Source organism: Nerophis ophidion, linkage group LG08 (assembly GCF_033978795.1).
Source record: "Nerophis ophidion isolate RoL-2023_Sa linkage group LG08, RoL_Noph_v1.0, whole genome shotgun sequence".
NCBI lineage: Eukaryota > Metazoa > Chordata > Actinopteri > Syngnathiformes > Syngnathidae > Nerophis > Nerophis ophidion.
Window position 1 is genome coordinate 46,579,511 of NC_084618.1, and position 25,172 is coordinate 46,604,682.

The following is a 25,172-nucleotide window of genomic DNA, read 5'->3' on the forward strand; positions in this document are numbered from 1 at the left end:
TGTACAAACCCCGTTTCCATATAAGTCGGGAAATTGTGTTAGATGTAAACATAAACGGAATACAATGATTTGCAAATCCTTTTCAAGAGTGGCCGTGCGCAACCCGAGCGTCCCTGGTTCAATTCCCACCTAGTACCAACCTCGTCATGTCCGTTGTGTCCTGAGCAAGACACTTCACCCTTGCTCCTGATGGGTGCTGGTTGGCGCCTTGCATGGCAGCTCCCTCCATCAGTGTGTGAATGTGTGTGTGAATGGGTAAATGTGGAAGTAGTGTCAAAGCGCTTTGAGTACCTTGAAGGTAGAAAAGCGCTATACAAGTACAACCCATTTATCATTTATTTAACCCATATTCAGTTGAATATGCTACAAAGACAACATATTTAATGTTCAAACTGATGAACTTTATTTTTTTTTGCAAATGATAATTAACATAGAATTTCATGGCTGCAACACGTGCCAAAGTAGTTGGGGCATGTTCACCACTGTGTTTCATCACATTTTCTTTTAACAACACTCAATAAACTAATTGTTGAAGCTTCGAAAGTGGAATTCTTTCCCATTCTTGTTTTATGTAGAGCTTCAGTCGTTCAACAGTCCGGGGTCTCCGCTGTCGTACTTTACGCTTCATAATGCGCCACACATTTTCGATGGGAGACAGGTCTGGACTGCAGGCGGGCCAGGAAAGTACCCCCACTCTTTTTTTATGAAGCCACGCTGTTGTAACATGTGCTGAATGTGGCTTGGCATTGTCTTGCTGAAATAAGCAGGGGCGTCCATGAAAAAGTCGGCGCTTAGATGGCAGCATATGTTGTTCAAAAACCTGTATGTACCTTTCAGCATTAATGGTGCCTTCACAGATGTGTAAGTTACCCATGCCTTGGGCACTAATGCACCCCCATACCATCACAGATCCTGGCTTTTGAACTTTGCGTCAATAACAATCCGGATGGTTATTTTCCTCTTTGTTCCAGAGTTTCCAAATATAATTTGAAATGTAAAGACTCGTCAGACCATAGAATACTTTTTTACTTTGTCTCAGTTCATCTTAGATGATCTCTGGCCCAGAAAAGCTGGCGGCGTTTCTGGATGTTGTTGATAAATGGTTTTCGCTTTGTATAGTAGAGCTTTAACTTGCACTTACAGATGTAGCGATGAACTGTATTTAGTGACAGTGGTTTTCTGAAGTGTTCCTGAGCCCATGCGGTGATATCCTTTAGAGATTGATGTTGGTTTTTGATACAGTGCCGTCTGAGGGATCCAAGGTCACAGTCATTCAATGTTGGTTTCCGGCCATGCCGCTTACGTGGAGTGATTTCTCCAGATTCTCTAAACCTTTTGATTATATTATGGACCGAAGATGTTGAAATCCCTACATTTCTTGCAATTGCACTTTGAGAAACGTTGTTCTTAAACTGTTTGACTATTTGCTCACGCAGTTGTGGACAAAGGGGTGTACCTCGCCCGATCCTTCCCTGTGAAAGACTGAGCATTTTGTTGGGAAGCTGTTTTATACCAAATCATGGCACCCACCTCTTCCCAAATACCCTGCACACCTGTGGGATGTTCTAAAGATAGAACATGTTAAAATAGAAAGTAAGCAGATATTAACAGTAAATGAACAATTAGATTAATAATGCATCTTCTACCACTTATCCTTAATAATTTTGACAGAGAAATAGAATGGAGAATGACACAAAATGTTACTGCATATGTCAGCAGCTAAATTAGGAGCCTTTGTTTGCTTGCTTACTTATTAATATAAGACAAGTTGTCTTCTATGTTCACTATTTTAGTTAAGGTCAAACTTGCATATAAGAAACATATGTTTAATGTACTTTAAGATTTTTTGTTCAAATAAAACTAATAATGCAATTTTTGTGGTCCCCTTTTTTTAGAAAAGTACCGAAAAGTTTCAAAAATCATGTTTGTACCAGTACCGGTGCTTAAAATTAAAAAGAGCAAAATACTTAAATATTAAATTTTTATTGTGAATATACATGACATATATACTGTACTAACAGCCTGAATTAAAAAGGATGAAGTAGGTTTTTCAATGTTTTGTTGAGCACTTTATAGGCGGAATGGAGCGACTTCCATTCCCTCCATTTTTAGCTGACTTTTGCTAGCATTTATCACGAGTTAGAATGCAAACATAAAAATAAAAATATGTGTTCTTGTCCTACATAAAAAATTGTGAGTGGTAGACCAAAAATCCATAAAAAGTGTGTATTTATTCTGAGTTAGAATGCAAAAAAAAAAGGAAAATATGTGTTCTTGTCTTACATAAGGTTTCATTTAATTCATTTCATTTATTCATTTATTTATTTCAGGCAATGACATAAAAAAGTAATAATGATAAAAAAGTGCAAACTTGACAACACATAATAATATAAATTAATATAGTGCAGAAGGTAAAGGATTGTGAAAGATAGACACTAAATTCTTAAAAAGGGCAGTTCCCCTTTAAGATATTGTTATTGATTCATTCCACATCCATGTTAGCAACTATAGTAAATGTTTGTTACTATTAGGGGTTTAACGGAACATATGCTTTTCCAAAGTGTCTATATTTCTTATAATTACTGATTATATTACATATAAATTACTCATCGGGCCAAGATTTTTTTTGGGCAGTCAGGCTTATCACTCACCACTACCATACATACTTGGGCTGGACCATTATGGCAAAAATAATACTCACAATTATTTTGATTGATATTGTAATCAGGATTAATAACACGATTATTCATTCATTTGAAAACGTTGATGTTTATTGTACCACCAAAACTTAACTTTAAAAACATTTAAACTATTTAGTTACGAATAAACCACAACAAGTAACATAATAATAGTACAAACCCTGTTTCCATATTAGTTGGGAAATTGTGTTATATGTAAATATAAACGGAATACAATGATTTGCAAATCATTTTCAATCCATATTCAGTTGAATATGCTACAAAAACAAGATATTTGATGTTCAAACTGATAAAACTTTTTTTTTTTTTTTTTGCAAATCATTAACTTTAGAATTTGATGCCAGCAACACGTTACAAAGAAGTTGGGAAAGGTGGCAATAAATACTGATAAAGTTGAGGAATGCTCATCAAACACATATATGGAACATCCCACAGGTGTGCAGGCTAATTGGGAACAGTTGGGTGCCATGATTGGGTATAAAAGCAGCTTCCATGAAATGCTAAGTAATTCACAAACAAGGATGGGGTAAGGGTCACCACTTTGTAAGCAAATTGTCGAACAGTTTTAGAACAACATTTCTCAATGAGCTATTGCAAGGAATTTAGGGATTTTACCATCTACGGTCTGTAAAATAATCAAAAAGTTCAGAGAATATGGAGAAATCACTGCACATAAGCGATAATATTACGGACTTTTGATCCCTCAGGCGGTACTGCATCAAAAACCGACATCATTGTGTAAAGGATATCACCACATGGGCTCAGGAACACTTCATAAAACCACTGTCAGTAACTACAGTTGGTCGCAACATCTGTAAGTGCAAGTTAAAACTCTACTATGCAAAGCCAAACCCATTTATCAACAATATCTTGAAACGCCGCCGGCTTGCCTGGGCCCGAGCTCACCTAATATGGACTGATGCAAAGTGGAAAGGTGTTCTGTGGTCTGACGAGTCCACATTTCAAATTATATTTGGAGACAGAGGACGTGGTGTCCTCCAGAACAAAGAGGAAAATAACCTTTTAGATTGTTAGAGGCGCAAAGTTCAAAAGCCAGCATCTGTGATGGTATGGGGGTGCATTAGTGCCCAAGGCATGGGTAATTTACACATCTGTGAAGGCACCATTAATGCTGAAAGGTACATACAGGTTTTGGAACAACATATGTTGTCATCCAAGCAACGTTATCATGGATGCCCCTGCTTATTTCAGCAAGACAAGTGTTACAACAGCGGGGCTTCGTAAAAAAAGAGTGCGGGTACTTTCCTGACCCGCCTGCAGTCCAGACCTGTCTCCCATCGAAAATGTGTGGCGCATTATAAAGCATAAAATACGACAGCGGAGACCCCGGACTGTTGAACGACTGAAGCTCTACATAAAACAAGACTGGGAAAGAATTCCACTTTCAAAGCTTCATCAATTAGTTTCCTCAGCTCCAAACGTTTATTGGGTGTTGTTAAAAGAAAAGGTGATGTAACACAGTGGTGAACATGCCCTTTCCCAACTACTTTGGCACGTGTTGCAGCCATGAAATTCAAAATTAATTATTATTTGCAAAAAAAAATAAAGTTTATGAGTTTGAACTTTAAATATCTTGTCTTTGAAGTGCATTCAATTGAATATGGGTTTAAAAGGATTTTCAAATCATTGTATTCGGTTTGTATATACATCTAACACAATTTCCCAACTCATATGGAAACGGGGTTTGTAATAGTAAAAACAATAGACTAAAATAACAATAGCAATATAAAAAACAATAAAATTCTGTTTTTCTGTCTTAAATGTTTTTCCATCTATCCATCCATCCATTTTCTACCGCTTGTCCTTTTGGGGGTCATAGGGTTGTTTTTAATTACGATTTTACCTTTTAAAATTATTTTACTACCATAGAGCGTGTGCTTTTTGTGTTAATTAAATTCAATAACATATATTGGTACATTACATATGAGATAAATATGTAACAGTTTTTTAAAATATTGCTTTGAAAAGTTCATCTGTATAAGTGGCCAGAATACTACATTTGAAACATACAGTATGTGTGTGTGATGCAAATGATCACCATAACAATAAACATATTGTAAATGAGGTAGGCTGATGCAGCTCCTTGAATGGATTTCACTGTGGTTCTGTGGCAACTGACCATATACAAATGTGAATATTAATGATCTGCTTAGGGCTAAATACCAAGTGCTGAACAGCGTGTGTAAACTAAAACAATACACACAATTATTATTGGGTGTGTTGCGGGTGATCAAAGAAGACTGCTCAATTTATAGCAATTGCATAAGTGATGCAGACAGCCCTATTCAAATTAAGATTTTGCAATCGGGCTGTGCCCATGAAAACACAAATTTTCCTCCACATTCATGATATCATATCATCAGCCTGTGCTATTGTGTTATGTTTTACAATATGCAACACACACAAACGATACGAACCATCTTTTCTGAGCGATATACTTTAGATTTGCGATCTACAATACACAACCTAATTTTACTAGCTGAATGTGCACTGTGGGAAGTGCCGGTATTGTACATCTGGATCATTTCAGATACACAATACTGGACAAGAAGAAAATGCTAATTGCTAGAAGTTCTTTTATATAGGACATATATTATTAATATGTCTGCTAAATGAAAAAACAAAACAAACGCAATTACAAAAAAGACAGGCTTAATATAGACCACAAAATAGCGACTGCAGAACAGATTCAGTCCTAATAAATCACATTGCGAGTTCTAAATGATTATATTTACATCTTCTCATCCCAGTATTATGGACATTCTAATCAAAATATATTCTGCATAAACATGATGACAAACATACTTAATGATGCATTCTCTATTTTGCTTATTTAAGGGACGTAATCCTCTGAGCACGAGCTTAGTAGATCAGCTTTTTGTGTGCTATCAAGTTTGCACATGTTTGCAAACCTTTTAATAAATCAGGCCCTTAGCATCCTACTGTGAATGATCAAAAAACACTACAATGATCACAGATATACTGTAACTTGAAACTTGACAGAAGTTTAAAAAAATATATATATAAATAGGTACCTCTGGATACTTTACCTTGAAATGTATATTGATATTTTGGAAAGCTTTCCTGAATAAAGTTCCATCAGTTCTGTGTTTTTGGACACAAAATTACGCATTTTTTAGAAAAGAAAATCAAACTCACTCTGTGACATGGAGGAGACTTGGTTATGTTCTAAAGCTGCTTTGCTGCATCTGACCAGGATGTCTTTAATTTGGATACAATAAAAAAAAAAATCAAGGCATTTTGGAGTTAAATGTCAACAAAACACGCACAACACGCTGCTCTGCTTGTCTCCTTGGAGTCGCACTAGCAGGACTAACAACTAACCATCGTGCAACATTTTTCCATCGAGTGCCAACATTTCTTGCCGGTGTTCTGGCGAGATGTGCTCCCCATTGGAATTTATGTGCACCCTGCATCTGCAAATGCATCTGAATACAGGGAATGCACAAATGTAACGGACTGCATTGGCACAGCGTCGTTGGGCTGACGAGCGCTGGTTATGGCAGGAAATACGAGGTCGACCCTCGCGAAATCTGTCGTCTAGACGAATGGCGAATTCAGTGAGTGTGTCAAAGGTGGCAGTTTCCTCACGGGTACTGTAGCTAGTTCATTATTGATGCTGCATAAAGCATACATCCACTCTGCAGAGAGGATACGTAAGTCTATGGAGTATGAAGCCAAAGAGAGATTTCCTTGCTTAAAATCCAGCCTGTTTCTCTGCCTTTTAAGAGGTGATCAAACACTTTTGTTATTTCCTTAGTAAACAAGGGTAGTAACGTGCGCACAGCGGGTGCATTTTTACTTGCCACTATACAAGTTAGTTTGTCAGATAAAAGCTATTTTAGCTTTTTCAGAGGAATAGGAACCAGGCTGCTGGTCAAAAACTAATGAGCACTGATGAAGAATCTCTTTGCAACAGCCTGACTCACGGGGTGTATGGGGGGGTATTGGGCTCCTGAGGAGTGGGAGGAATAGCAGCTGGTGAAGTTCGGAAGGTCCCCGTCCTGGCGGGACCTCCTTCCGGGTAAGTCCCAAAGCTCATGTGATCAACACGTTGGACGAGGGTGCCGACATTAGCCGACAGCCTCTGGAAGGCGGCCGTCAAACAACGCTGCAGCTGGTTGCCATTATCGAGAGTCTGACCAAAGTCTTTGAGTGCAGTGTCAAGGTGATTCTTTTCTGAGGTGACTAAGTTGGCCAGTAGATTTGTCACGATTGGCTTTGCTGGAGTGGGACCCCAGTGCAGAGCAAAAAATAAATAAGAATAATAACAAAAAGAACAATCAAAAAGGAGATAGGGACAAATAAGAAAGATTGTACACAAAAGGTGTGGAGCGGTAACAGTTAACACTACACGGCATTACAGGAAACAAGACGCGTGAGTGGAGCCAAAGTAGAAGAGATGAGCATGAACCATCAGGAATCTACTGGCATCAAGAGCTTAAGTAGTCAGGAGTAAATGAGTATCAGGTGTGCGCGCAAGTGACTCGGCATAATGATCCAGAAATCATGCACTGCAACAAAAAGAAGACAGGCAGCAACAGAGCTGCAAAATCATGACAATAACAATTTTATGGGCAAATGATACTGTTTATAGTTGAAAGGGAAAGTGGGGTAGAGGATGTGGCAGGGTTGCAAAATGTTATCTGCTTCCTACGGAGAAGCACGGGATTAAGTTAGCACGGGATTAAACGTGGTTGTTTTTTAAGGCACCAAAAAAAGCATGAAAAATTAGCTAAAGGCATCATGTGATGGGAAAAAGCTAACACATAGATACCTATAATAGACTTAGAACTTAGACTTTCTTTTATTGTCATTCAATTGTGAACATTACAATACAGATAAAGAACCAAATCTCACATATTTGTCTTTAAATATGTGGATTTTTTTTTCCTTTTTCAACTCCCTTCCAAACTGTGTTTTACCTAACATAAAGTATAATCGTCACTTCAGTATTGATAAAAATAACCGTAATTTTTTCTTGCCCATTATCGTGCAGCCCTAGTTAAGAATAATGTAATTTTTCTCCTGGTAAGTTTATTTTATTTTATTTTTTTTTATTCTCTTGAACCATGATTTAAAAGTAATGTTGGTATTTAATTTGTTAATTTTCAGCACATTTTTCTCTAGACCACTTTTATAAGTTTCTTGTTATTTCAGTGATTCTTGGGGTTCTTTCCTTTGTTGGCAAAGAGGGACCAACAGTCATGACCATGTGCATATGTAACATAAAGTCCTCTTCTTATTCATATTTGTTTGTAATTTGTGCAGGATTTATTATAGTTGTGTTGGAGTGTGCTGGTCATCATGGGGGAACTATTCAGGAGTGAGGAGATGACCCTGGCTCAGCTGTTTCTCCAATCTGAGGCGGCCTACTGCTGTGTCAGTGAACTGGGAGAACTTGGCATGGTCCAATTTAGGGATGTGAGTCGGATCACTTGCATTGAAAATTAACACTATACATTTTGTATCTTCAACAGTTGTTTGTTCCTAACTTGAAACCAATGAAAAAACACACAATAAATATGTATTCTTTATTTATTTTACAATTAATGTCATATACCTAACATTTCCATTTGCAGCTGAATCCAGATGTGAACGTGTTCCAGCGCAAGTTTGTGAATGAAGTGAGGAGATGTGAGGAGATGGACCGGAAACTAAGTAAGTAAAAGGAGTCAGTCAGTCACAGCTAAATATATCGTATGCCCAGCTTCAGTTTCTAATGCTCTATTTCTTTAGTTGAGTAAACACATCAAAAATGCAGCTTATATGTTTACCTTTTACATTTGGCATGAGTGAGGCTCTAATGTGAGTCTAATCATACTGACAACTGCTGCAATGTGTTCCTTTACTCTACTGAACAGGGTTTGTGGAGAAGGAGATCAAGAAAGCCAACATTCCAAATGTCGACACTGGAGAGAATCCTGAGGTGCCTTTTCCAAGGGATATGATCGATCTGGAGGTAATAATTTGTTTACAAATAGTTTAGAAGACAAACCAAGCAGGAAAACTTGGAGACTATCAATACGGAATATTATTTAATACAGTGGTCTCTCAAAGGCCCAATACAAACCATTTAAGGATGGTGGTCAAATTTTTTCATCCAAAGTAATACAAACATAATTAATCTGTTCTACGACAACAACATTTCTGTTTGTTGTACACACAGTTTTTGTATAACTTGTATAACACTAGTTTAGACAAATACAAAAAGAAGTAAACACATGGAAAACTCTAAAAAGGGACCAGTCAAGAGTACATCTAAGTACATTAGATTTAAAATGCTGTATAGCTTCTGTTGTATGCATGTACTGTATGTAGGGTTGTATGTATACCAGTACTTATAAAGGACCGTGGTACTAATGAACTAAAAAAGCTATAATACTGTCTTTGAAAAATACCGTTACTTTTTTTTTATCCGCATGCTGCTGTGCGGCGGTGACTTACAGACCCGGAACGCATGTTGAGTGTGTCAACACACGCACAGAGCGCATACAAGCAGAAAGCTGGTAAATTAAGATGGTGCATGAAACACAATATGGAGGTATTTGGGCTTCAAAACTAACCACAAAGCTGAAGCTTTGCACAACTAATTGTTGTAGTAAGATAACCCAGTGTGTTTAATGCCTTTTAATTTTAATTCCAATCTTATAAAATTGTTCTTCAAATGCGAAACGTAGGTTTAATGTATCATAAGATTTTCAATTAAAATGAAGTCAATAATGACACTTTTTGTTGGTCCCTTTATTTTGAAAAGTATTAAAAAGTATAGATAATTGTAGTATTTTTTATTACAATGTGCAACCTCAATGCAATTTGACTTTAGAGGCGTGATGGGAGGTGGTGGGCAGCTGTACTAGGCCAGAAGGCAGGGTACAGTACAGCCTGGACAAGTCACAAAGCTGCGAAGCCTCACACTTTGAGCGTGACAGTCACACAATTTAACCCATTCCCACAGCACACTTGACATTTCTCGCGCTTAAATTTCCATCCATCGGATGGATGGATAAATTTCCCTATCCTCAACTCTATATCTTTTTTTATAATAATGAATTCCTTGCGACATGTCGTAGTTGGAGTAACTGATTGATTGACAGAAATAACCAGTCCAAGACCAATCCATAAGTTCTTGTGCCTAAATTCAGACAATCACGGAAGGCACTATGCAGTGTAAACCAATTAGAGGCAACATAAGGCAGGTCTCGGTGTGTCTAGCTCTCACACACACCTCAGCGCAGTGTTGGCAACTAGGCGACTTTCTCGCTAAATCTAGTATCTTTCCTACTCCTCTTAGCGACTTTCATTCTCAGAAGTGACTTATGACAAATCTAGCGACTTTTGGAGACCTGATAGCGGGTATCACTCTACTGTCTTCAACGTGCATGAGGCAGCTGAACCTTACCTCACAGGGGGCCCAATCTACTGAATGTCTGCTCCTAGACAGCTTGTACTGAAAACAAATATCCTTGTACTTTTAAGTGCATTTATATTAAGGGGGGGGTATGTGTGGCGTATATATTTTTTTGTGGATGTGTGTGTGTGTGAATATAAGCCCATAGTGTGTCTCTGTTCCGCGGCCTTGATGTATTTGCCGTCGCTAGTCCAAAGTTCACAACAACAGGTGTGTGTCCATGAGAGACAAAAAAGGGAGTTTGTTGTGTCTTCCTGCAGTGATCTTCGGGAGAGTCTTGAAGCCAGGGAAACAATCCAAGTTAAAAAGATTTGTATGCGAGTGAAAATAAAATTTGCTTTTCACTCTAAAATTGTCTATGACTGGTCCTCAAAAAACTGCGGGGTAGACAGTCCGATGTAATCCACAGTTCTTCCCGCATCCTCCAATCATTTGTGGCAGCTTTGAAGACTGCCAGCAACTTCCAATTCGTCGACAAACCAGAGAAACGCTTACTCCAATCAGCAGATGTCCTGTTGTCATAATTCCCATTAGGTGGATATCTTCACGTCCTCGACAGAAAAGGGTCGCCAGGCACGCGGCCCTCCTTCTTCTCCCAAGAGTCCGTAGTGTGTCCAGCAACAACCGCTTCATCACGACAGCAGGTTCCCCCAAACCCAAGATCTTGTCAATTTTGTTGAGGCCACTTGTTAGCAATGGTTAGCTTAGCTTTTGAGTGGCTAGTAGCCAACAAATTAGTACCGAATGTCAGACAGTACTCAAAACTAGGGTATCAACATATAATCCTGTGGTCAAGAACTATGATCAAGATAATAAAAATAAATAATCCGCCCATCCATCTGTCTTTCCCCCCAATTTACAACATACGAATGACACGTGCAAACATGCGAGCCGTTGTGGTCATGTTAATATGCTGGTATGACCTGATTAGTACCCCCCCATCACTTTAAAAGGACATTGATCTAAATTAACATGCAAAAAAAGAAGTAAGTATATGATTAATGTTTGTGTTTTGCAGGCAACCTTTGAGAAGTTGGAGAATGAGCTGAAGGAGATCAACACCAACCAGGAAGCCCTGAAAAAGAATTTCTTGGAGTTAACTGAGCTTAAACACATCCTCCACCGAACACAGCAGTTCTTTGACGAGGTTTTTTCTCTTTCATAGCTCTCCATTTATACTTAACCTCTAGATTGTACACAATAATAAAGTACAAGTTTTTTTGTCAGATGGAAGATCCCAACTTGTTGGAAGAGTCTTCAGCTCTAATGGAGGGCAACGAAGGGGGCAGAGGGGCTCCACTCAGATTGGGGTAAAACATGAGAGCTACATACAGTATATTTACCATTTAAGGGCCTAGTCACACTAGGCTAGTTGTACCGTGTTTGGGCCAACCTCGCACCTAAAATCCGGCCTGTTTGGCCAGTGTAAAGTTCTGATTTGTGGTTAAGTTTGGCAAAATTATAAGCCAGGGCACGGAATGATTGCATGCAGATCGCTAGCACAAGATAGCCAGATGATCATGCAATGGCACCTAACAAGTTTTTAATGCTAACCGACCCGTATTTTTTAAAACACAGAGTACATTCACTCACCCTCAATTACATTCCTGTGTGTATTAAATATGTCATTAAATTCATGCGATCACTATTCTTGCAAGTAATTAATGACAGCTGCTGTCTCGCACAACAGAAAACATCAGCATGACAAAGATTTAAGACTGGAAATAGTCACTCAGTGAAAATGCAGGAGTAAAACTTTGTATGAATGATAGCACAAGCAGGCCATTTGGAGGTCGGAGAAGGACAGGGAATTGCATCAAAGTCCAGCACAACATCCATCCCATGCACCTGGGGATAGGTTGATTGGCAGCACAACATGAAAATCCTAAAATAATATATTGAGATATTAAAATACTTTATTGAATGCAAGCAATATCATCTTTCTATGAACATCCAATAGGCATTTAAATATGTCAAAACATGTAATAACTACAACAACACAGACCTCCACTAGGCCTTATCTCCTAATTGTAAAACTGTCCCGAATCCAGTCGAATCCAGATCAGCCCCAAGATGTAATTAATTGTTCTTTGTTCTATTTCTGACATTTCCTGAAAGTTGAATCAAAATATGCCCATAACTTTTTGAGCTATCCATAGCAGAATGAAAGAAACGGAGTGAAGCCTCTTGTCATTCATTCATTCTTTGTCTCTGTGGGTGGAAGCCGGGAAGCTAGCTTAGACATACCGAAATTGAAGCTCCTAACGTAATCGTAAGGTTATACAAGTTACAAAGTTTGTAGAGGAAAGGCGTTGATGATGAAAATCCACTCATAACTTTTTGAGCTAATGCAGCTATTGCAGATTGAAGGGACCGGCGTGAACAATCTTGATGGTCATTTATTGTCTTTGTCACTGCACACACAAGCGTGAACGTAAGACGACGGAACAAAGTGGGAAGCAAGCATAAACACACACAAGTTGAAGCTAGTAACTACTGTACGTTCCGGACTATAAACTGCTACTTTTTTTCTACACTTGAACCCTGCGGCTTATAACAGGGTTTCTGCGGGTCATTAAAAAGTCATTAAATGGATTTTGTGAAAGTTAAGGCCTTAAACGGCATTAAACGGCATTAAAAAGCATTAAATGCAATGTTTAGAGGCATTAAAAACGTAATATAATTGCAGGACTTGGCCAATAGTGAATACATCAATCCATGAAACAATGAAAGAAAATAACATTGCGGTCATCGATAAATTGCTAGGTCTGTCAGTGTTTTCTTTTCTTCATCTGTGGCTTTAAAACTGTATACAAGAGGTCTTGTAAGGTCTGAAAGCTAGAAAAGCGCTGCGTTTGCATTGCGGCTACTCCACTGGATGGCAAAATCAAGCGGCTCGAGGGGTCCAAACTTTGACATAATTTGGTCACTGTAGGCGTGTAGTCCTTACCTCTGACACCATGTCATGTTAATGAGGAAGCCGAGCTTGTTTCATATACAACTCCTTTGTTTCAGTCTCCAGTTCAACACACATCAGCAAGTCACGTGACGCAGGCACCGCACGTGACTTACAGTGTGACCTTGGATGGTCAAACAAGGCAATTGTAACAAAAGACCACGACTCTTACTTTCTGACATTCCCACAGTAAATGACCAATAGATTCTTCAGCAGTCTGACACTTAATACATAACTTGCTATCTATCGTACCCATATTAAACAACTGAGAGGGTGTAAAATACAATCTATTTAAGATGTTAAATTGACTGATTATTTTCCATATAACTTTCCTTAATTTGTATTTTTCTAAAGTGTTTAAATCAGTCATCCCTTTCTAAACACATGCATCATTTGCATTCCTAGTATGATGTTAATTTATTGTTCCATAAAACATTTTCGCTATGTTTTTAAAATTGTATCTTGATTAAAACATTTATCATCCAGTTTGTGGCTATTATAAGTCATACTTTCAGAGGATATGCATTTTTACAGCATTTTTTTAAATAGATACAATTTAAAAGATGTCTTCTGGATACGTTATATTGATCAACTAATTCAGAATTAGATGTTTATTTAGAGGGCTTATGTGCAGTTCCACTTTAATCATTTTGGTTGAAGGTACAGTGTGATGATTGACAAGCGGAACCTTCAATTGGGTATTGTCAGAACACCGGATACTACTAAAGAAAAATACATAAATACAAATATATTCTCCAATAAATAAGACTTGGGAGACAATTCTGATTCACTAGATAGTAACAGGTAATGTAAACTGTTAAACTATTTAACATATTCATTGTCAAATGCTTACAAATATGTGTGTATACAGACAATTAATTGTAAACTTTTGACTATACGTAATAACCATATGGAGTCGGACATGGGCATTACATTTTTTGTCATTAAAAATAGCATTAGCTAATATGCTAACATGTTTACAAGTGTCTGTCAGTATTATTAACATACAATTTCATTGTTTTTGTATTGTTTCGTAAATTTTTCAGTAAATTCACCAAGTCGTCACCGTGGACTTATTGAGTCTGTTTAGCTAATTGGAGAGCTAGATTCCGCAGCCAGTGTGTCCATGACGATGACTTCTGTTTTTTTTTTATTAGCTGTGTTATTGCAGTGTGACAGGCACTGTTTGGAAACAATTAAGGTACGTAAATAACTAATTAACAGAATTTTAATGTGTGGTTTATAGTCCGGTGAGGCTAATATATGGAAAATATTTTTTCTTGGAAAATTTAGAGGGTGCATCTTACATACCGGTGTGCTTTACAGTCCGGAAAATATGGTTATACGTGAGGTAACGTAGTAGAAATTCTGTGGATTAAGCCCAAAATCAAATCAGTTGTTCCTATTCCCCTTTCAGACATTTCCTAAATATTTCATTAAAATTCACCCATCTATCCATCCATCCTTGTTCTACCACTTGGGGCTGGTGCATATCCTGCATTTACACACCACAGTCAATTTATTGGTTCCAATGAGCCTATTCGCAGGTATCTGAGGGAACCCACGTAGTCATAGAGAGAACATGCAAACTCCACACAAAAAGACCCCGAGCATGGGAACTGAACCCAAGACCTACTTGTTGTGAGGCAAGAGCACTAATTATTGCGTCACCGGGCTGCCCTAAAATGTGCCCATAACTTTTAAAATGATTTCGTTAACTAACTAAAATAGATAATAAATACATAAAAAACATATTTATACACTTAAATTTATCTGTCACTTCTGTGCCCGTGGCTACAGTTTCATAATCACATGTTGTACTATGTGAAACTAAAGTTAAATCCAAACGTTTTAAGCCTTCGTATTAAAACAGCCCATGACATAAGTATTATAAAATGGCATGCCTTATATTAAAAGGAATAGCTGTGCTATCAACAAAGTAGAATCATGACTCTGGTATAGTATAATTGAATGCAAAGGTGGATGGTTCAGCTTTTATGAAGCACAATCAAAAATAACTGGATAAACAACAGTAAACACAAATCATATGAAGCATGAACAATTTTAATTTTCCTCCTACATGCTTTGGGGTTGTCAACATACAGGTTTGTTGCTGGAGTGATCAGCAGGGAGAGGATTCCAACCTTTGAGAGGATGCTGTGGCGGGTGTGTCGAGGCAATGTTTTCTTACGGAAGGCTGAGATTGAGGACCCACTTGAGGACCCCGCTACAGTCAGTTCACAATACAAAATACAATATATTCTACTAGTTTGATGAGTATAGTTTAATGAGTAAGAAGTATTCAGAAAAAAAATCTAGCTTCCGTGTTAGTGCAGTAAAAAACAAACGCTTTACCATTTTTTAACAGGGAGACCAGGTCCACAAGTCTGTCTTCATCATTTTCTTCCAAGGTGACCAGTTGAAGAACAGGGTGAAGAAGATCTGTGAAGGGTGAGTGTCTTGTACCAAAAGGTTATTTAAGGTGTAGTCACACTTGACTGAGGGGTCAACAACCTGGTTCAGCCTCCTTGTTGCAATGTAAATGCACTGGATCATTGAATTGTACTGTTTTTGATTCAATAAATAAAGGGTTTGAATGTTTTCCATCACCAACATTAAGAAATATTGTAACTTAACACAGTTAATGAATTAAGCGTACATTTTAGTTATTTCCCATATTTCTACACAATAACTCAGATAATAAAACTAGTGAGCAGTAGAGAATATGTTGTGATTAATATAAAAATAACACATTTGGCTTTGTTCATTACTGAAGTATTTGTTGCTACCTTATGTTGTATATTTTTTTTTTAATGAAATTTCCGATTACTTTAGTTTTACTGCGATTCAAGTCTTTTTTTATCAAACCATATTCAAAATGTATTATTTTCTTCTGTTTATATTCTTGTTTTATTTGTGTTCTTTCCTCAAAAAAACACAGTCCGGTCATCTGGAAATAGCATTTATAACTATACAAATGTTGATTTTATAGAGCTTGAACAATGTTTGCCCCAGTATTCATCCCTGGGGTACCCCACAAGATATCTTTAGAGCTGCAGACATGTGTTCTTCAGGTATTGCTTCGGACTGGTTAAGCAGATTTTTATCTAGTTGGAGACTGCACAATATTTACAATCAATTGCATTTGTAATTTCCTCCCTTGTTTCAATTACTGCCATTGATGTTGAAATGTTAGCTCTGTATCCAAATTAGTTTTCCATGAGCTGTCATCTCGCCGTGCGGCACAGGTTTTAAGATGTTGAATAATGAGTTTTAACAAACATATTATCGCACAGCCACATGAGCTGGCATCCGTTACACATTTACACTGTACTTGTCTTTGTTATATTATGTTTTTGTAGCTGGTAACATTGTAAAAAGATTAAAACCTATAAAAGTTTGTATGTGTTTTGGGCTGCAAACTATTTTGGAGGGAGCAAAATGGCTTTTTTGAATGTAAAGTTTGCTGACGGTGATTGCTCCTCTTTCTTTTACTCAGTTATTTGAATTCTTATTTAAATATGGCATTATTTTTCATATATTCTTTATTCATTTTGTATGTTATAAAAGTTTTTACTTATTATTTGTTATATTTATAACTGAATTAACTGTTGACAAACTATATTTACAAGGTACTTGACTATGACATATCCTGAAATCCTTCTTTCCTTATGAGAAAATGGTGAAATAAGGACATGTTATACACATAAGCTCTGATTCTTCTGATTCTTTCTATTCCTTGCCATGTTCTGTTCCTTAATGCAACCACGCACATAATGGTAAATATTTTCTCCACTTGATTCTCCTGACATAACCAAGTAATTTATCTTATAAACAGGAAATGAAATTACTTCATATTTGTGAAATATGGTTGATTGAGTTTGCTGTGTTTATTCTTTCTTTCAGTTTCCGTGCCTCTCTCTATCCATGTCCAGAGACCCCACAAGAGAGGAAGGAAATGCTTGCAGGAGTCAACAGTCGTATTGATGATCTCCAAATGGTCAGTTTAGTTTCTTCTCCTATCCCTTCGATTCACACTTAAAAGTAGAGGCGCACACCAAGTGTGATGCAATTTATCTTTCAGTCTTTCTCATTGAGTATCTGTTAAGTTTCAGTTATGTAAGTGCAGGTATTGGGTTTTTCCACCAAGTGGGTGCCGATTGCCAAACACAGCAATCTTTTTTTGGCTTGCACGATTGTGCATTGCTTCCCTGTCTTCCGCGCAGAAAAAAATCTATGCAGCGCACAATATTCAAATCTATAATTCCAACCTAAACTCTAAACAAAATAAACACATACCTATGTATTCCGTATCAAAAAACAATAAGACTTTTAAAGAGGTAGTCTGCATTAACCATATCATTTTATTGAGCAAAAGTGATTAATGTCGGCCGTAACTACACTTGAACAAAATGAGCAACAAACTATTATCCAGCAAAACTGGTCATTTCTGCCGTAATCACACAAAAACCAACAATTTGTCGTGTTGAAGGCAGCCACTCTCTCTCTTTTATTTGTGCCCAAAGACGAACACACTTGGCTCAGACAGTAATGCTTTCCAACACCACACATTAACTCCTTACACATGAACTATCCCTTATTTTAAATTGGTTTATTTTAACAGAAATACACAGAAGATTAAAAAATAAATAAATACTGAGAAATTTTTATAAAGATAATTCGCATTTGACCAAATGAAATGATTATATGATCCCCCCAAAATTGTAACCTATTACTTAGTGAATAAACCTTTGTCGGCAATCAGACCTTTAATTTAGTTGTTCTGTGCATATCTGAGAAGTGATTTGCCCCACTACTTTTCTACAGATATTCTCCAAATCCTAAAAGGATTTGGAGAATCTGTTATTTGTTATTAATAGTGCTGTTATTCAAAACAATCAGCTCAATCCAAATTATTATTATTTTTTTAAATGGGATTAAGGTCCAGATCTCCAAGATCTGAATGTGGTTCTTCATTAGCCACCAGTTTGCTGCTTTGGTTGTATGTTTTGCCATGCGGGAAACCTCATATTACGGATCAGTAATACAGGGTTGGTCACTTACCCTTCTCAGAGTCATCCTTACCTTAATAGGTGAGATATTGTATGGAACTCTAGTGAGCGCTATGGCCCGTGTTCTTGTTGTTCTTCCTTTTATTTTTTACCAATCTTCTTGGTGAAGGGATAGTTCTAACCTGTGTTCGTCATTGAAACATTACCAACGTGTAGAATTATTACTAATTATTATTAGGGAATGAAATACTTATTTCACTCAATCAAATACAAATTATTAAACTGTTTAAAGTTTTCTCTGAATGTTTTTGTTGATAGTCTCTCTCACATTGTTGAAAAACTATTTAGTATTAAAGCAAAACATGTCTATAAAAATGTAATATGAGATGGTCACTTAAGTAACTTTGCACTACAAATAATATGTATTCATATTTTAAAATGGGTTTTCTTACTCACTGTCAAGGTCACAACAAAAAATTTGCAACACTTATGTCAAAAACTGTGCACAACAGTATCTTTGTCTTCAGTGTCATGCATGCTCCTTGCTCCATCATATTGATATCAAAAGTCATTGTAGCGTAGACAGACCTTTTCTCCGCAATGGGTCTTATCTGCAAAAGTCTTTTGTCTCGTATCAATGAGTTGTGGGTCCCAGGCTGTAAACAAGTCTGTTTTCTCTGCTAGGGGTCAGCGCTAGTGTGAGTCTGCGAAAAAAAGGTATTACGCTGATACAGTAGAACATTTGGCTCAGGTTTATATATATATATATATATATATATATATATATATATATATATATATATATATATATATCTCCTGATGATTGAGGGAACCCCTCATGAAACAGTTCTGTAGAGATGAAGTAGTCTTGTGATTTTTTCCCACACCTACATATATATATATATATATATATATATATATATATATATATATATATATATAATTTGGCCTACCTGTATAACTGTTAATTTTACAAGGACTTTGACATATGGATGGGAACAAAACATTAAATAACAGGTGGCCAGAATACCTTGTTTTTACTAGTAATTTTACTAGTAATTTGTCATGTAAACCATTGGACAAAAAGGCTTGTCAACACGCTCCAGAACATTTAGAAATTTCAGCCTTCGAAGAGTCCTTTCAAAACAAATTTGTTTCCAATATTTGATCTTATTACTACCAAATAAAACCAAGTATACTAGACAGGTAAACAATGCAAATCTTGTGTTTTCATTATATTATACATCTGCTGGTTACACTGCAGTTGTACAAAATCATAACTTAGCCTTGACTCGTCACTGCAGTTTGTCTTCTTAGGTAACAGTATTATTTGGACATCCACCTAATTCCAAATTTTCCACCTCAGGTGCTGAACCAGACTGAGGACCACCGTCAACGTGTATTGCAGGCCGCCTCAAAGACCATGCGAGTTTGGTTCATCAAGGTCAGGAAGATGAAAGCCATCTACCACACGCTCAACCTGTGCAACATAGACGTCACTCAGAAATGTCTGATTGCGGAGGTCTGGTGTCCTGTGTCAGACCTGGACTCCATCCAGTTTGCCCTACGAAGAGGAACGGTGAGTTTAACTTTTTCGTAGGTCATTTTTCCATCCATTCATCCATCCATCCATCCATTTTTTCCCCGCTTATTCGAGTATGGGTCGCAGGAGCAGCAGTCTAAGCAGAGATTCCCAGACTTGCCTGTCCCCAGCCAATTAATCTACTTCCACCGGGTGGACACTGAGGCGTTCGCAGGCCAGCTGTGAGACGTAGACCCTCCTGCGTTTCCTAGGTCTGTCTCAAGGCCTCCTTCCGGCTGGACATGCCCAAAACACCTTACCAGGGAGGCATCTAGGAGGCATCCATAGTATATTCTTGAGCCACCTGGGCTTGCTTCTCTAGACAGGAAAGAGCAGCAGCTCTACTCTGAGCCTCTCCCGGATGACCAAGCTTCTCACCCTATCTGATGGTGATTCCTGCGGAGGGTAGGAAGGTAGACTGACCGGTAACCCGAGCTCCCTCTTCACCAAAACAGACCGGTACGGTGACTGCATCCCCGTTGCACCGATCCGTCTGTCAAACTCGCGTTCCATTCTTCTCTCACTTGTGAACAAGACCCTGAGATAATTGAACTCATTCACTTGAGGCAGAACTTCACACCCAACCCGTGGGGCGCAGTCCACCCTTTTCGACTGACAACCAGGGTCTCACATTTGGAGGTGCTGATCCTCATCCCAGCAGCTTTACACTTGGCTGCAAACCGCCCTAGTGAACGCAGAAGGATCCAGTAGAGCCAACATTACCACCATTCTTGAAAAGGTGGACCACCACCCCAGTCTGCCAATCCAGAGGTAGTCCCAGACTTCCACGCTATGTTGAAGAGATGTGTCAGCCATGACTTTCCCACAACATCCAGAGCCTTGAGGTATAGCTTGGTTGGTAGAGCGGCCGTGCCAGCAACTTGAGGGTTGCAGGTTTCATCCCCGCTTCTTCCATCCTAGTCACTGCCGTTGTGTCCTTGGGCAAGACACTTTACCCACCTGCTCCCAGTGCCACCCACACTGTTTTGAATGTAAAAATTAGATATTGGGTTTCACTATGTAAAGCGCTTTGAGTCACTAGAGAAAAAGCGCTATATAAATATAATTCACTTCACTTCACTATTCAGGGCTAATCTGGTCCTCTCCTGGGTCCTTGCCACAGGGCAGTTGTTTTTATTACTGTCAGGGTCAAATACCATGAGACATTATAAAGACACAGAAACAGAGAATAGAAGACAAACCAGTGATTGCTTTTCTCGTACGAGGAGAGTAACTGGAGCAGTATTCAGTTACAGGCTCCTAATTTACTCTGAAAACTTTCTCCACTCTCCTCGCCTTTTAATGCATTTGGGGGCCCTACAGTACAAACGCACACACACACACAGCTGCACTAGAGGAGGGGGGGTATCTGCAGCTGTATTGGAAACCTAACACCTGTGGTGAGAACTTAACACATGCAAACACAGAGTACAAAAGATATAGCAACTTCCTGCATTGCTCTGGGCCATCTGCATATTCCACTTTGAAGTGGGTAGGTCAACCTAACGCCAAGTTTCATTTCTCTTCAGCTTGTCTACACAATGATAAATGATAAATGGGTTGTACTTGTATAGCGCTTTTCTACCTTCAAGGTACTCAAAGCGCTTTGACACTACTTCCACATTTACCCATTCACACACACATTCACACACTGATGGAGGGAGCTGCCATGCAAGGCGCCAACCAGCACCCATCAGGAGCAAGGGTGAAGTGTCTTGCTCAGGACACAACGGACGTGACGAGGTTGGTACTAGGTGGGATTTGAACCAGAGACCCTCGGGTTACGCACGGCCACTCTTCCACTGCGCCACACCGTCCCCAATGCACAAACAATCATATTTGAATACAATGAGATAACTTATTTACAATTAATCCAACAATTACCTCAGCAACCTCGGTTCCACTGATGGACATATCTGCATTTGTGAGCCCGGCATCCGTCGCCCGGGCGAGGTACGGTTCCTGGATTGTCTTTTTTTCATGGAGTCTTTTGAATCGCTGTTAGTCCGACCCATCACCTTGGACCAGTTTGCTTTGGAAACCCTACCAGCGGCATGTAGACCACGACAACATTGCTCCTTGGACCATTTGGGTATTCAAACTCCACGACCACTTTAAGGTGCCGATTCATGGAGGTGGACATTTTTATCCATTTAAATTATTTGTATTATAGTGTTAAGGCGCCAGTAGGTATCTATATTGTCAGGACCAAGTGAGGCTCGCCAAAAGTCTTCAGTACGGCCCGTAAGACTTCACAAGTTTAACGAGAAGATAGACCCGAGGCGTGTTTTTGCCTAAATTCTGCCCAATGTGGACTGAATTGGAGTAATATTGCTGCCCTCCTCTGGGTGAAGTTAGATTTGATGGCCAATGACCATGACTCTTATTGGACAGTGGCTCGAGCACGGCATCAATATATATGACCCAATCCAAACAAGTTTCCCCACCCATGATATAAATTAACTATAACCAACAAATAAAGTCAACACACCGTTGTGTTTAACACACATGCAATGTCAACATTGTGGACAATATAAAACACGTATAATTTAAAATTACACATATATAAATCTATAACAGTGCTTGTTGGGTGATTTGCAACACTCTCGCACTTTTTTGGCGCATTTTAGCTGTTTGACACGAAACTTTAGGGAGGTCGTCAGGCAAGTAAATAAGGTGAGAGTCGAACTTTCACATACCGGTACTCTTAATGTTCAATGTTTTATAGTTTATACTTCTTGTTGCATTGTCATCAGGATCTGATGTGGGTGTGGAGTTTTTCAATTTGAAGTACCGTATTTCCTTGATTAGCCGCCGGGCATGTAATATGTGCCTGCCTTGAATTACTGCCGGGTCAAACCCCCTTCCTAAAATTATTAGCGTATGCTTACTATTACCGCCTGGTCAAATTTGTGACACCACGTGTGATGCTTCTCCTGTCGTCATTTTCAAATCCGTGGAGGAATTTTTTTTGCTTGTACTATGTGTAAACCAGGGGTCTTGTTCAACAGCCATACAGATCACACTGAAGGTTGTGATATAAAACAACTTTAACACTCTTACTAATATGCTCCACCTCTGTGAACCCACACCAAATAAGAATGACAAACACATTTCTGGAGAACATCGGCTCTGTAACACATTATAAACGCAATATAACAATTACCCAGAATGCCATGCATCCATGACTCTTATTGGCTATATTATACACCACGCTAGCACAGATCTCCCCTACACCCAGGCTAGAATATACAAATAAGTTTTAAGATGAGACTTAAATGCTTCTACTGAGGTATCATCTCGAACTGTTACTGGGAGGGCATTCCAGAGTACTGGAGCCCAAATGGAAAACGCTCTATACCCTGCAGACTTTTTTTGGGCTCTGGGAATCACTAATAAGCCGGAGTCCTTTGAACGCAGATTTCTTGCCGGGACATATGGTACAATACAATCGGCAAGATAGGCTGGAGCTAGACCGTGTAGTATTTTATACGTAAGTAGTAAAACCTTAAAGTCACATCTTAAGTTCACAGGAAGCCATTGCAGGTGAGCCAGTATAGGCATAAAATGATCAGACTTTCTTGTTCTTGTCAAGAGTCTAGCAGCCGCATTTTGTACCAACTGTAATCTTTTAATGCTAGACATGGGGAGACCCGAAAATAATACGTTACAGTAATCGAGACGAGACGTAACAAACGCATGGATAATGATCTCGGCGTCGCTAGTGGACAAAATGGAGCGAATTTTAGCAATATTACGGAAATGAAAGAAGGCCGTTTTAGTAACACTTTTAATGTGTGACTCAAATGAGAGAGTTGGGTCGAAGATAATCACAAGATTCTTTACCAAGTCCCCTTGTTTAATTATTTGGTTGTCAAATGTTAATGTTGTATTATTAAATAGAGGTCGGTGTCTAGCAGGATCGATAATCAGCATTTACCTTTTCTTGGCGTTGCGTTGCAAAAAGTTAGCGGACATCCATTGTTTCATTTCATTAAGACACGCCTCCAGCTGACTACAATCCGGCATGTTGGTCAGCTTTAGGGGCATGTAGAGTTGGGTGTCATCCGCATAACAGTGAAAGCTAACACCGTATTTGCGTATGATGTCACCTAGCGGCAGCATGTAGATGCTGAAGAGTGCAGGGCCAAGGACCGAACCTTGGGGAACTCCACACGTTACCTTAACATAGTCCACGGTCACATTGTTATGGGAGACGCACTGGATCCTGTCAGTAAAATAAGAGTTAAACCAAGACAGGGCTAAGTCTGACATAGCAATTCATGTTTTGATACGCTCTAATAAAATATGATCGACGGTGTCGAAAGAAGCGCTAAGATAGAGGAGCAGCAACATAGATGACGCATTAGAATCCATCGTTAGCAATAGATCATTAGTCATTTTTGTGAGGGCTGTCTCCATTGAGTGATTTGCCCTGAAACCGGATTGAAAGGTTTCACATAGATTGTTAGATGCTAAGTGTTCATTTAGCTGCTCTGCAACAATTTTTTTGAGGATTTTTGAAATAAAGGGAAGGTGAGACACCGGTCGGTAGTTTACCATGAGATCAGGATCGAGGTTAGGTCTTTTAAGGAGTGGATGAATAACCGCTGTTTTGAATGCTCTGGGAACAGTGCCAGAGGAAAGTGATAAGTTTATAATATTTAGCACTGATGGACCTAATAATACAAAAAACTCCTTGATAAGTTTCCCAGGAAGTGGGTCAAATAAACATGTTGTTTGTTTCATTGCATTTACACGTTGTAACAATTCTTCTAATGCTATTTCATCAAAAAGAGATAAACTATTTTGGAGGGAAGTATCCGCCGTATATACAGTCGTATCTGTATTAATAGAACCCAGTTGTAGCTGGGACGCATTGTCTTTAATCTCCTTTCTAATGAGTTAAATTTTCTTATTAAAGAAATTCATAAGGTCATCTGCCGAGTGGGTGGAGCTACTGGAAGGAGTTCCTTGTTGGGTTAGCGAGGCTACTGTACTAAAACAAAATTTAGGATCGTTTTTATTAAGGTGGATGAGATTTGAGTAATATTTAGCTTTAGCTAAGGTAAGCATGCGTTTATAAGTTATTAAACTATCACTCCATGCTTGATGGAAAACCTCATGTTTAGTCGAGCGCCATTTGCATTGCAACTTTCTACATGATAATTTATGAGCTCTAGTTTCTTTTGTCAACCATGGGGTATGCCTTTTATGAGCCTTTTTTTAACTTCAGCGGTGCTATACTATCAATGGCTTTGTGCAGGGCGTCGTTAAAGTTGTTGGTGAGGTTATCAATAGAGCCCACATAATTTGGGAATGGTGCCATTACCGAGGGCAGTAGGCCAGCCAGAGTCGTCGTTGTGGCAGCATTAATGTTGCGGCTGCTATAGCAGTTATTATTATTATTAGCTTGCCGAACATGAGTCTGAACTTCGAATTTTATAAGGTAATGATCGGACATTACTTT

General features: G+C 38.6%; 1 protein-coding gene across 4 annotated transcripts in view; it reads left to right on the forward strand.

Moving 5' to 3' along the window:
* Positions 1–25,172, forward strand: part of LOC133557839 (V-type proton ATPase 116 kDa subunit a 1-like) — an 85,204-nt gene that overhangs the window by 983 nt on the left and 59,049 nt on the right. For all 4 annotated transcript variants that reach the window (XM_061908680.1, XM_061908681.1, XM_061908682.1 and 1 more), the window contains exons 2-10: positions 8,013–8,165; positions 8,324–8,402; positions 8,606–8,703; positions 11,171–11,299; positions 11,380–11,462; positions 15,214–15,340; positions 15,477–15,559; positions 17,015–17,108; positions 19,487–19,699. In XM_061908680.1, the coding sequence (XP_061764664.1) occupies positions 8,049–8,165; positions 8,324–8,402; positions 8,606–8,703; positions 11,171–11,299; positions 11,380–11,462; positions 15,214–15,340; positions 15,477–15,559; positions 17,015–17,108; positions 19,487–19,699 (1,023 nt within the window). In that variant the 5' untranslated portion in view covers positions 8,013–8,048. The remainder of the gene's footprint in view (positions 1–8,012; positions 8,166–8,323; positions 8,403–8,605; positions 8,704–11,170; positions 11,300–11,379; positions 11,463–15,213; positions 15,341–15,476; positions 15,560–17,014; positions 17,109–19,486; positions 19,700–25,172) is intronic.